This window comes from Peromyscus maniculatus, chromosome 17, assembly GCF_049852395.1.
Source record: "Peromyscus maniculatus bairdii isolate BWxNUB_F1_BW_parent chromosome 17, HU_Pman_BW_mat_3.1, whole genome shotgun sequence".
NCBI classification, from domain to species: Eukaryota; Metazoa; Chordata; class Mammalia; order Rodentia; family Cricetidae; genus Peromyscus; species Peromyscus maniculatus.
In genome coordinates this window covers 7,384,794-7,398,237 of record NC_134868.1, presented here as the reverse complement: position 1 = coordinate 7,398,237, position 13,444 = coordinate 7,384,794, and the positions used below count along the sequence as shown (strand labels likewise).

The following is a 13,444-nucleotide window of genomic DNA, read 5'->3' as shown; positions in this document are numbered from 1 at the left end:
TTTTTGTTGTTGTTTGTTTGTTTGTTTTTTGTTTTTGCTTTTGCTTTGTTTTGTATTTAAGGCAATGGTCCTATGTAGCTCAAGCTGGCTTTGAACTCGCTATGTAACTCAGGACGACCTTGAGTTCTTGAGTGTCCTACCTTCACTTCCCAAGTGCTAGCATCACAGACATCGGCCACAGCATAGCTGTTTTTCTCTTGGTTGTTCATTTGTAGCAATATAGTAGTTGGGAAGTGCTAGTGCAGGTATAAAAATACACAAGCAGCTTGATAACAACTGGTTGTTATCAATAAAGGACGCAAAATCTCTCTCATCCACACTGAGAGGTATCACTGTGCATGCCTCAGAGTGACCCAGCTGAACAGACAGAAAGTGGGGATATGGATTCTATAAGTCACCCCACCTCCCCTGAGGACCCGCCCCCAGAAGCTTAAACTTAAGAATGTTTTCTACTACCCAGAATATAAGAATAGTGTGTGCCAAAGGGACAACACAAAGGACTGATGCTGTCATGAAGAGTCTTTAGTAGTGTACAGGGAGACAGCTAAGAAGCCCCGAGCATTATCTGCCAGTATCATGAGTATAAATCTAAAACAGAAGAAATACAAACATATGACGTGTGTCCTGTTCACAGCACCTGTACGGACACACGTCATACACATTCCACAGTGCCTTTGGGATAGGAGAAGAAGGGCCTGAAGATGAGAGGGGAAAGAAAGATAAAGGAAAACGTAGATTGATAGAAGGTGATTCATGAACTCAAGAGTGTGAATGAGACACGGCCGTCTCTTCCTCCTCTAAGTCCTGGATCTGCTTTGCCTGAACCCTTTTCAAGCTTTGAGCTTCCACAGGCTCCGAGAGCGCATAAACTCTGAAATATAAAAGCCCTTCACAAGATACCCTACTCCTTTTCAAAGAAAGGACTTCAGAAAGAGTTCCCAGGGCAAGTGGGGCCATACAACTACATTTCCCAGAGATCCTTGGGTTGGTTTTAACCAGGCATAGGGGGCAGGTCAACTTGAACAGCCAATGAAAGCATTTGGAGTCGATCTCAGCCTGCTTCCTGGTCTTGCTGGCTGCGGTCCTAGGAGCAGGGTAAGTGGGGCCTCCCGGATAGACTTGGAACTTGGGGTTTCCTCCTCCCCTAAGAGGAAGACCAGGAGATAACAGCCTAATTCTGCCGTGAATTTCCAGTCCTGAGGTTGTTGAGAAAGTTTGGGTGGCACATACCTGGAACCCATGCTATAAATACTTTGTAGTACACAGGTGATTCTAACATGATTTCAAGTGGGTGACAGCCACAGCACATTCTATTAGAGAGACTTCAAGAGTCATTGAGTTCCTCTAAAACTGTTTCCTTATCAGTCACGAACGCGCCACTAATGGTGCTTACTTAAAAAGTGTGTGAGAATTAAGGAGATGCACTAGCAGCTTAGGAAATCCTTAATTGAATTCCCCCTTGGTTACTTTTAACAGTGCTGATCACTGCACGTCTAGAGGAATTCATGGGGGGACTTTTGTCATGGTTGAAGAAGGGTTCATCTGGAGGGGCTTTAGGAGCTGTCGATGACACCAGAAATCAACTACTTCCTGTGAAGCCAGACTGAGACATTCCCTCTGAGCATCGACTGTCACATTACACAGCAACTAGATTACACAGCCGTGAGGCGCCAGCTTATGCGAGAGTCCCGGCAGCTAGCAACCTGTGGGCCCTCTGGCTCTGGACTCTGCTCTGGACTACGGCCACGATGTCAACAACCACGGTGCCCTGTTCGTTTCTGATAACAGTTCTTCCCTTTCTCTGGCCGCTTCCTTTGACTGCCACAGACTCAAGGCAACTGACTCCACTCTGTCTTTCAAAAAGAGAAAAACTAAAATTAAAAAAATGCAACTTTTTTTTTTTTTTTTTAGCTACCTGCCAAAGACTAACTATGTAGTCATGCCGTTTTTCTGTGGCCCTTTGTTTCTGTTTTCCTGGTAGGATCCCCTGCCCTTGCCTGACTGCTGGAGGCCTTTACTGGACACCATGGGTGCCCTGGAGGTTTCCTGTAACCTAAGGGCAACTAGTTAGTGGTCTTTGCATGTGGCCAGGCTAACAAGTCTAGTCTCTTCCATCTAGTCAATCAAAGAGATTGCTTGGGGTTTGTGGTCAACATATTGTGCACCCCAATAAACTTATTTGGGTGTCAGAGAACAGAACAGCTGCTAGAGAGACATAGAGGCCAGAAAATGATGGCACACACACCTTGAATCCTAGCACTGGAGGCAGAGGTCCATCCGGTTCTCTGTGAGTTCAAAGCCATACTGGAAACAGCCAGGCATGGTGACACACGCCTTTAATCCCAGGAAGTGATGGCAGGAAGCAAAAAGGTATTTACGGCATGAAAACCAGGAACTAGCCTGGTTAAGGTTTGAGGCTTTTGAGCAGCAGTTCAGCTGAGATCCACTGGGATGAGGACTCAGAGTCTTCCAGTCTGAGGAAACAGAATCAGGTGAGGAACTGTGGAGGTGAGGAAGCTGTGGCTGGTTCTGCTTCTCTGATCTTCCAGCATTCACCCCAATACCTGGTTTCAGGTTTGATTTTATTAATAAGACCTATTAAGATTCGTGCTACAGGGGTTGTTGGACGCCGTGGGCTTCAGAGCAGAAATAAGAGAAAAGTAAAGGAATGAGGGTGGGGGGAGCCACATGTACAAAATTACAAGCAGTTCATTAGTTCTCATTGTAACTCTTCCCTGAGTATTGCCAACAATCCACAGGATGAGTATAGCGGCCCCTCAGTGGTATGTCCTGCTTCTAGCCTGACAGTATGTCACTCGCATATCAGAGGCATTCTCCTTTGGGATTCATCTCAGCTTTTCCATGTTGGCCTCTTGCCCACAACTCCATTTGGGAAAAAAAAATAAGAAGCTCTCCTACTAAAACAATTGAAAATCACTCTTTTTCATGAAAGATGCAGAGGTTCTAAAGACCAGGAGTTAAGCAACAAGAGTTCTGTATACCAGCCTGTTCTCTGGGGTGGTGGGGTAGGGGGAGTATCTAAAAAGGACAACTTGTGATTGGTATGCCGTTCCTTTAGGGACAAAGGACAGCAGCGGGTATAACCATCGCAGGTTGATCATTAGACTAAATAAATATTTCTGTGATCTTCAGAAAGACCCCTGTGGCACTGAAGACCCTCTAGAAGTCCCTCCCTTTGTGTATTTTAAGCTTCTTATACACAGGTCTATGGACTTGAACACACTTAAAGATGGCCAAATGCAAATTCCCCCAGACCAGATGCTGGGGCAAAGTTCCATGTCCGAGTGAACTAAGGAAGTGCTGGGGAAATGCTGCTCTGCCTGTGTAGATTATAACTCCCAAGTTTGTCCCCACAAGAACAAGGAAGCCGTGCTTTCAAGACCTTGGCCAAGGAGTCCTTGGTCCAGAACTGTGCTGGGATTTACAGCTTGGCATTTACAGCCTTCAGCAAAAGAAGCAAGGAAGCCCCAGAAGCTGTTAGGGTATCCCCAGATAAAACATGGGGTGCAGGACCTTTTATATATAGGCATACAAGCCATGCTACAGATATAGAAATGGTAAAAAGAATCTATAGGTCTGAGTGAATTACTCACCAAGCTCACCTTGGTCTTAAATCTTCTCCAAGTTCCTGTGCCCCCTCTGAGTGCACAAGCACGCCATGTTCTTTATTCTTTAGTGCACATGGTGGGAAGAAGTACGTGTAAGAGGCTTCATGTGAATCATGGTATATATTTTAAACTTTATTTCGTTTTTGTTTTCATTATGATTGTCTGTCTTTCAGCAAGTGCCTCTACCCACAGAGCCATCTCACCAGCCCCATGCCTTCTTAAATATACTTTTGTCATTTTAGGTAACAAGTGCAGTCCAGCTCTTCTTGGGCTTTGCCCCTCCTTATTTTATTGCATGCATTTCTGCCTCATATGTCAATAAATGATCTAGGTTAAGGGTTCATTTCTTCTTCGGGATTGGATACAGATTTTCCCCATGAATAGCTCAGATGTCAAAGGCCGATCCCCAGCGGCTGGTGCCATTTGGCAGTGATTTGGTTGTAAGGGTGCTCACCTCACCAATGGACTGAGTTCACAGCTGCATGGGCTCTTAGGAAGTAGGGCCTAGCTGGAGCAAGTGTATCACTGGAGGAGTGCCATAAGGATGTATTTTGTCACTGGTTCCTTCCTCTTTGTCTCTACTTTTTGGCCACCATGAGATGAACATGTTTGTTTTGCCATGCCTGTCACCATAATACTTCTGTCTCAATACAGAGCCACACTAATGGAGTCAGCTCACCATAGACTGGCTCATCTGAAACTGGAATCCAAAATAGAGCTTTCTTTCTTCGGTTTGTCTGCTTGACATGCATTAACATGCGTTGTTGTTTAATGACAACAGAAAATAGCTAGCTCTTCGTTACAGAGCCTTAACGTGTCCTTTGGACTGGATGACTCCAATGCGTGTGGTTTTTAAGATAAACAATAAATGAAAGCTGGACACTTTGCCTATCAGAAGCTGCTAACCCATCTCTGAGGACTTTCTACCTTAGCTCATCAAACACAGTCTTTGTTCTTTGCTTGTTAATCATGACAACAGAAAATAGCAAACTGTCCATTGCTGTGGGATGTCTTTCTGTATGCTGTGAATATGTGTTAATCTGCTTAGTTGATAAATAAAGGGGCTTGGCCTATGGCAAGACAGCTTAGAGGCAGGTAGGAAATCCAGGAGAGAGACAGGAAGAAGAAAGGCAGAGGCGGAGGAGACGCCATTCAACCAACCATGGAGCGGCATGTAATGGTACACAGGTAAAGCCACAGAACACATGGTGACATATAGATTAATAGAAATCAGCTGAGTTCAGTTATAAGAGCTAGCTAGCAAGAAAATTAAGCCATCGGCCATGGCCATGCAATTCATAATTGATATAAGCCTCTGTGTGTTTACTTGGATCTGAGAGGCTACAGGACTGGGTGGGACACAGGAAAATATCCAGCTACAGTCCATTACAGAGCCTTAATGTGGCCTTTGGCCTGGGTAACTCCAGTGTTTGTGGTTCACAAAATAAACAAGAAATGAAAGATGGAGACTTTGCTACCAGAAGCTGCCAACCCATCTCTGAAGACTTTGTACATTGGCTCATCAAACACAGACATTGTTCTTGTCAGGGAGAGTATTGGAAAAATTTTCACCAGCCACAGCCTCACTGGAACACTGAACTCGTTGAGGTCTGTGCTGTCCAACCCGTAAATTGTCAGTTCATGTTAGCAATTGCGAAATCAGATGTTCCTGTGTCGACTTTGTAATGGTCCATCAGGTTTTCCTAGCTCTGGCCAATTCTACAGCTAGCTTTATGATTTACTTATGTCTATCTATTTCTCTATAAGACAAAATGGCTTGATCGGGAGCCATGATGTGTAGCCCTTTTCTACTCTTCCCTGTATGAAAAGGAGCCAATGCTCCCAGCATGCTGCCCTCTCTATTTCCTGGTTTATCCTTTCATCTACCTCTCCACTGGCTGGTAAAGAGGAAGCACTTCACCAGGATGGCTCACAGTAGTTTCTCAAGTTCTTTCACGTTTCACTAGGCAGTGTCTTCATATGCCTAGTGACTTTCTAATTCAGTGGGATGCTAACAGAATAACAAGCAGCTAGTGTGCCCCTTTAGTACTTTGTAAACATATTCCATTATTTAACCTTTGCATGTTTCTGTAAAACATCTGTTGCCAGGCTGATATCTTCCTGATGAAGAACTAGTTATCTCTCCACCAGATGCTTGAGTAGTTCTTTATAATTTTAGATTTCAACAATTTAAATAGATACAATTCATACACATAGAATTCAATTTTTCCTGGAATGTTATCTCACTTGCTTTCTGATACGATTTCTGCAGAATTTTCATATACACTGTAGCTGGAGAGCTTCTCTCCAGATTCCCCAAGCCCCGCAGTCCCACAATCCACTTATAAAATAATCACTCAGACGCTTGTATCACTTATAAACTGTATGGCCGTGGCAGGCTTCTTGTTAACTGTTCTTATATCTTAAATTAACCCATTTTTATAAATCTATAGCTTGCCACGTGGCTGGTGGCTTACCGGCTTCTTTACATGCTCTTCTCCTGGCGGTGGCTGCAGTGTCTCTCCCCCCTTCTTCCTGTTTCCCCAATTCTCTCTCTTTGTCCCGCCTATACTTCCTGCCTGGTCACTGGCCATCAGTGTTTTATTTACATAGAGTAATATCCACAGCACTTCCCCTTTTCTTCTTTTTTTTTTTTTTTAAAAAGGAAGGTTTTAACTTTAACATAGTAAAATTACATATAACAAAACAATTATCAAGCAAGAATTACAGTTATAATATTAAAGAAGATGTCCTATCTATCTTATATTTGTGAGTTTAAGGTTTTATATCTAACTTATCTTTTATCATAACTGAGGAAATTATAACTATCTAGTCTTTAACCACATCAAAGACCTGAGAAGGAAGATAATGGTACCTGAGAAATGGTAGATGGATGCAAGCAACTTTCGGGAATCTTGCAAGAGTAGACCAAGACAGCTGGCAGCCTGGACAGTCACCTAATGTTTCTCAGCATTATTGGTGCATTCAAATTGGCTACAGGCCTAGAGCATCTGACAGACCATTTTCAGAAGCAGGAATTCTGAAAGACCATTTTACCCTGTCTTGGCAGAGTACAGTGGTCGCTTTCCTTGTGTCCCGCTTGTCCAGGAAGGACAGCATTGCATTCGTACTGTCAGCTGTCAAGGCAAGGGCAGTTCTTTGCCCAGTAGGCCATTTTGTGCCAAGAAGACAAACTTCCAAATGGAAATGTCTTAGAAGCCCAACATTCTCTCGGGATCAAATTGGTGCAGCCAGGAGCAATTGTGTCTCATGTCAACAGAATTTTAAGTTATTTAAATGCCATATTCTCTAGGTCTATGAAGTGTTTGAAGATTACCTATCTATCTGAAATATATCTATGTATACCTAGAAGACTTAACTAACATGGTTACAAATATGATTATCATAAATGACTAATTATTACCCTATTTTTAATTATCCATTACAATTTTAAATGAGTTACATAAACATAATACCTCAAACAAGAATAGAAATATATATATACAGTACAACAAAATTAACTTCAAGTTTGTATCAATAAACTAAAATTTATACCAATGTAAAACATTTTAAGCATAAACTAAAATCTATACCAATGTAAAACATTTTAAACAAGTTGTTCTTTAAAAGTAGGTTGATTAATCTATCCTTTTATCTTATCATCTCTATATCCTCCTATATATCTATATCATATCCCCTTTTCTTTTTTAGAAAGAGATCACATTTATAATCAACCTATTTTAAATAAAAATATTGGGTTTTCTCTGTCCCACACCAGAGGGCTCTTCTGATTTGGGACACAAGAATCTCTTAACCATTTTTTTTTAAAGCAATATGTCTGGGTTTAGAGGGGGAGTGAGCCAATTCCACCTCTAAAGCCAGCTTGGTATATTTGGGAATTTGGACGTAGCATCTCTTACTACTTCCTGCTGGAGGGGGGCGCTGTATCTTATGGGGACGCAAAGAAAACTTTAGGCCTATGGGGTAGTCCGTGAGGCTGTACTGTGTGAACCAGTTGCCTTGAAACCGCTCTGGATGTTGGATCATCTGGGCCATGGTGTCATCGGAGACCTTTCAGGGGGTCTTGGCTGGTGAAACCTGATGTATCTTAATCTGGAACAAATCCACAGCCTCTGGCTTTCTGTGGAAACAAAAGCAGAACCTCTTTTCCAAAGCAACATATCCTTAAATCCAAATTTTGAAGTCAAGGTACCTTAAAATATACATTTTGGCATAACTCAACAGCTTTTGCAATCAAATGTTTTTCTTCAGTTACGAATATCAAAGAGAACATAATCCAGATTCTCTGTGTTGTAGCCATCTTTACGTGGCTTATTTTTATATTACCTTAGCCTATTGCTTTAAACTGTACCATTCTAAGACTGAAACGGCGCTGTGACTGCTGGCTCTGCCCACTTCAGCTTCCCAACATGGCGGTGGTACGTTTTCCGCCAGCTCTGGGAATCATCAAGTCTCAGAAATAGTAGGTCTACACTTTTATCAAAGCAGCGTGTAGCCCAGAAACCTCTTTTTTTTTTTTTTAATACTAGTAAAGACTAAATGTACCACACAGCTTAGTGTGCCGCTGGCAGACGCCTCATTTCTGCCATAATACACACATCTTATATCATAATTTTTTTCTATTCTAATTTGTGTATTTTCCATTTCAGAAACTGTGGTTGCTTTTTATATCTGTCAGAATTTAATTGGCTTTGACATGGCTTTGTCTTTCCATTAGCCTTGACTGACCATCAAGTGATCTTTCTACATACCTAATGTGTTATTGTATTCTGTCTATAGAGTAGTGTTCATCATAATTAATGTAATATCTTGTTTTATGTCCTTAGTTTCTAAGTTTGAAATCTTTCTTTGCATAAACCACATTGTTCAGTCATTGTATCTGTCCTCTCTTTGAAGAACTTCTAGAAAGTTTCTTTTTCTATTGGTTCTTTTTGACATGCATGTCATATCTCATATCCTAGTACCAGTGTCTTGGTATATTTTCATTTGTGTTTCACTTTCTTTAATCATGCATGTGTAACATTGACAATTTCTTCCTTGAATCTAGTTTGATTGGTGAAATGTCCATCTAGCACCGGGCTTGGACTTAATCATTTTGGAAGAGGTAAGAGAATCAAATATGTCAGGAGATTCTTTGGTGGCATGTCTTCTACACAGAAGTTGTCCCTCTTCTCCAATGGCATCCACTATCACTGCCTGGGGGACCCAACATAGGGCTCAAAGGGAAATCCACAGAGTCGGCGCATGCTAGACTTTTATCTGAGGGGGTCAGGGAAAAAGACACTCACACAGGCTATTGATGCTTTCCTTCTTTATTCTCTATCCTTCCCTGTTCATCCTGTGCTCTTTCTACTGTATATTTTCTCTCTACAGTTTATATACCCCAGTGAAGTTTTTCAAACAATATAGGAATTACAATGTGGTTATATACTGATTTTTTCAAGTGAATGATTACAATGAATACAAAACAAATAGGAAAAAAAAAAGCATGTTTTCCATATCCCTTACATGATTAAACATTTTACGTATTACAGGTAAAAAGCAAATTATCGCAAGAACCCACATACATCCATGCCAAGCAATTGGTTATAGATTAACAGTGTAGGCAAGCAAGGTATTCTTCTTAGCCAAGTTTTTACTGGCAAGCTTCAGCTTTGCAGTTCCAAAAAAAGGGCCAATTACTTTATTACTTATCGTGAAAGGTAATCTTATAAGGAATCATTTTTAAAAACCTCATAGGTCCTAACTGTGTGACATTTCCTTGTATTTATTTTTATTAATCAAAACTCTGTATAAACCAACATTATTATTATCAATTAGACAGGACAGCTTAGGAAGGAATCATCTTCATAATGATCCACCAGTAAAACTGCCCAGTAGAGCAGGATGCTTCCATGAGAAAAACAACGATATTACAGGCAGCGGGGATCTCCCCTCACCATCCACACCATGCCAGATCCCAGAGAAAGATGGCAGCAGCAAACATGTAAAGACACAGCAGAAGCAAAAAACATTCCGGGAGTCTGTGGTCTTGGGGCCTTGCCTAACTGAATTCACACATCAAGGAGTTTCCTCCTAGTGGGCTGACACCTTGAACTTCAATTGCCACCTGCTGCTCCTCTGACACAGCCACCACCAGCAATTCACATTAAGACGGCCACTTTCTTTTCCTGCCCTTAGTCCCCTGCTGTAGTTGTTACCTTAAGGAAAGCCACTGCACAAACTGCATTCCGTGTGCCGTCTATATTTAGGAAGTAACCAGGGATGTCAAACATGGTTCATCACGCCTTGCTGTTCCTATGGCAACTAATGATGTGTATTGTTGCTTCTGGGCCCTGTACTTCTGGAAGTCCCAGGCTTAGAACCTATCATGGTGCCGCCATCTCTCAACACCATACTTTCTGTAGGCTTCCCCGTGTAGCTCAGATGTTCTCTTCTGTGCAGTCGGCTCTCTGTGTTTGTGATGTTCTGTGACTCCTCATAATCTATGGTACAAATAACTACCCTTTATCTTTCAAGAAAAGTAGTATTATACTTGGCATTTTATATTTAGTTGGGGATTGTGGTCTATGATGTGTAGGGCTGAACATTTATGGGAGCTTGTTTTCTTCATCCACCTTCCAAGTTACGAGGATCAAATTCAGGTTTTCAAGCTTGGAGTCAAGTACTCTGCTCTCTCTAAGACATCCTCCCAGCCCATGTTATATTCCATTTTTAAACTTCCCTTTCTGAGTTTGTACCAGGAAGAAGAGACTTTCTAATACTTTTGAATTAAAGCCAACAACTTTCTTTGAACTGACACATATAAAAAAAAAGTGCTTTCTAAGAAATCTCAAACGATCTAACTCTATTCACCAGCCTTATCTAAGTCTTGTCTATATTGGTGATCAGGCTGAAGAGAGGGTCTATCCTTACATAGAGACTCTGCTAGCCTGCGTGTGAAGCTAATCATATTTTCACTCATGTCCTTTCCTTTCAAGTACTCTCAAGGAACTCTCAAAATTTTACCTTGAGTTTTACCCAACTTCATCGGTATACCGTTGAAATATATTTAGTCACAGAATACCCAGGTATGATCTGCTTACCATGTATAGCTAGTGTTGAGCCCCATAGCCAAAACTGACTTATTTATAATGAATCTACAGTTACTCAATCTAAATTCCAACTCAAAACTTAGTCTTCAAACAAACACAAAATCTGACGGTTGCTTATAGCAATATTTCCGTTACTTCACTGTAATGCCCGTAATTGTCTCCAAGGGTTTGTCCCAGTCCATCCTCTGTGTGTTATTGTCTCACCCTTCTTCCCCAGTCCTGGGAAAGCAGCAGTCAGGAGGCTGTCACGCATAGACCACCACGCTTGCTGCTCCCTTACCCATGGATTCAATGTAAATACCGAGTACGAGCCAAACAGGTGCTGGAGACATCTAAATTCCACTTGTTCTCGCTGAGTGTGAGATGCTTAACGCTTACGTAAATGGTACCATGACAACTGTGTACTGTATTGCACAATTCTCCTGATCCTATAAGCAACTGTTTAGACGCCTATTTTAATGGATTCTGATTGGAATCTTATAGTTACTTATCCTTGTCTGGCTTTCTACTTGGTCCCTGTACTGAGTGTATACAGGAAAGACTACAGAGCATCCTACATTTTATTATCTTTATTTATCTGGCTCGCCATTTAACCTGTATTTCAAGGAAATGAGAAAACATTCATCCTGGGTCACTGAGACAATTCAACACTTGTCTAAGTGTTATGAACATTGATTGTATGTCAGTTCATATAATTGGGGCAAAATAGACATAGATAGTTGTAATCATTGTCTGTGTTTATATATTGAAAATGAATTTTATCTGTAGTTATCCCACTCCAGTAAATCCACTAGCAAAAGCAGCAATATTTGATTCAGATTGTTTTCCTTGCCTTAGGGGACCATGGACATCAAAGCATACTTTGAAAGAATTGGTTATCAGAACTCCAGGAACAAACTGGACTTACAAACATTAACTGAAATCCTTCAGCACCAGATACAAGCTATTCCCTTTGAGAACTTGAACATCCATTGTGGGGAATCCATGGAGCTGAACTTAGAGACCATCTTTGATCAAATTGTGAGGAAGAAGAGGGGTGGGTGGTGTCTCCAGGTTAATCATCTCCTGTACTGGGCTCTGACCAAAATGGGTTTTGAAACCACAATGTTGGGAGGATATGTCTTTAACACTCCAGCTAATAAGTACAGCAGTGGTATGATTCACCTTCTAGTACAGGTGACCATCGGTGACAAGGACTACATTGTTGATGCTGGGTTTGGACGTTCCTACCAGATGTGGGAGCCTCTGGAATTAGCATCAGGGAAGGATCAACCTCAGGTGCCTGCCATTTTTCGCCTGACAGAAGAAAATGGAACCTGGTACTTGGACCAAATCAGAAGAGAGCAGTATGTCCCAAACCAAGAATTTGTTAACTCAGATCTCCTTGAGAAAAACAAATACAGAAAAATCTATTCTTTTACTCTTGAACCCCGCACTATTGAGGACTTTGAGTCCATGAATACCTACCTTCAGACATCGCCAGCATCTGTGTTTACAAGCAAATCATTTTGTTCCTTGCAAACCCCAGAAGGGGTTCACTGTTTGGTGGGTTCCACCCTCACTTATAGGAGATTCAGTTATAAGGACAATGTAGATCTTGTCGAATTTAAGAGTCTGGAGGAGGAAGAAATAGAAGACATACTGAAAACTATATTTGGTGTTTCTTTAGAGAGAAAACTTGTGCCCAGGCATGGTGATAAATTTTTTACTATTTAGAATAAGCAGCAGTACAAGTTTTCAGTGTCCCTCCATGTACTTGGACTTTTTATGATAAATTTTCAAGCAGATGTATAGTATATGTAATTGTATGAGCCTTTTTGCATTCATACCCTAGCTTACCAGTTACTGGTAACTAGTAATTTGTTGTATCCTCTCTACTCCTATATTTTAAATAGCAATAATTGCATCTTGGATAAACCTCATTGGCTATGATACTGCCACTGTGCAAAGCTCTACTCCTGTATTTTAATAAAAGAAAACTAGACATTTCATTCATAAAATATCAGCATTTCTGGTTATATGGCTTTTGAATGAAACATAGCTAGAAATCAGCCATTCAAAGAGTACTTTACTGATTACATGGACACACTGGTGACCATGCGATGTGTACAAGAAAACACCCAACACTGGCTTACTGCTAAATTCACATGGAATTTGTGGTAATAGTTGAATAAAAGAAATAGTGAGAAAAACATTCCCATTAAATTCAACCAGCATGAATCCAATATCTAATTTTTATGAGATATTATCTGTATAATTCAGGATTTGTATGTAGCAAAGAAGAATGAAAACTAATGTTGGTTCCCAATAACTATATAGTCTTCAGTATCTGACTTATCCCAACACCTAGGGAGATGTGATTAGGACCAAAGAGAACCAGTCACACAGCTAATGATTTCCTTCTGTGTTGTTTTTGTATCCAGTTCTTTTTATACTCTTCTTACTGTGGGAACAAACACCAGTATTTAGAAATGTGAGCTTCTGTATTTTAAAAATGTAAGTCTAAAATAATATAAATGATGAACTATCTATGTCAAACATTTCAAAGAGGTATATTAAAACACGTTGACTAATGTAGTGTGAATGAAAGGTTTTATATGGAGGAGTTAGGACATAACTTGGTGTCTTCTCCAGGGGAGTCTTCTGTTTATTTTACTCCTCAGTCATGCTGATTAATCTTTCCTGCTGATTTGACTAGAT

General features: G+C 40.9%; 2 protein-coding genes across 4 annotated transcripts in view; both read left to right on the top strand.

The window, feature by feature from the left end:
• Positions 1-1,021: 1,021 nt before the first annotated feature.
• On the top strand, positions 1,022-13,321 carry LOC102906955 (arylamine N-acetyltransferase 2). 2 transcript variants are annotated; one of them, XM_016007954.3, is made up of 2 exons: positions 1,022-1,095; positions 11,582-13,321. In XM_016007954.3, exons 1-2 carry the CDS (start codon positions 1,030-1,032, stop codon positions 12,458-12,460), a joined length of 945 nt encoding a protein of 314 aa, XP_015863440.2. In that variant the 5' UTR covers positions 1,022-1,029; the 3' UTR covers positions 12,461-13,321. The 2 variants fall into 2 exon arrangements, with proteins under 2 accessions (XP_015863440.2, XP_042118661.1); XM_042262727.2 differs by lacking the exon at positions 1,022-1,095 and adding an exon at positions 8,698-8,754.
• LOC102907262 (arylamine N-acetyltransferase 3-like) overlaps positions 1,037-13,444 on the top strand; it is a 74,528-nt gene continuing 62,120 nt past the window's right edge. The window contains exons 1-2 of one of the 2 annotated variants that reach the window (XM_076553264.1): positions 1,049-1,095; positions 8,698-8,754. The gene's annotated coding sequence lies outside the window, so the exon portion shown is untranslated. Of the gene's footprint in view, positions 1,096-8,697; positions 8,755-13,444 lie in introns of both variants that reach the window. The other variant, XM_006989562.4, reaches the window with a different exon arrangement.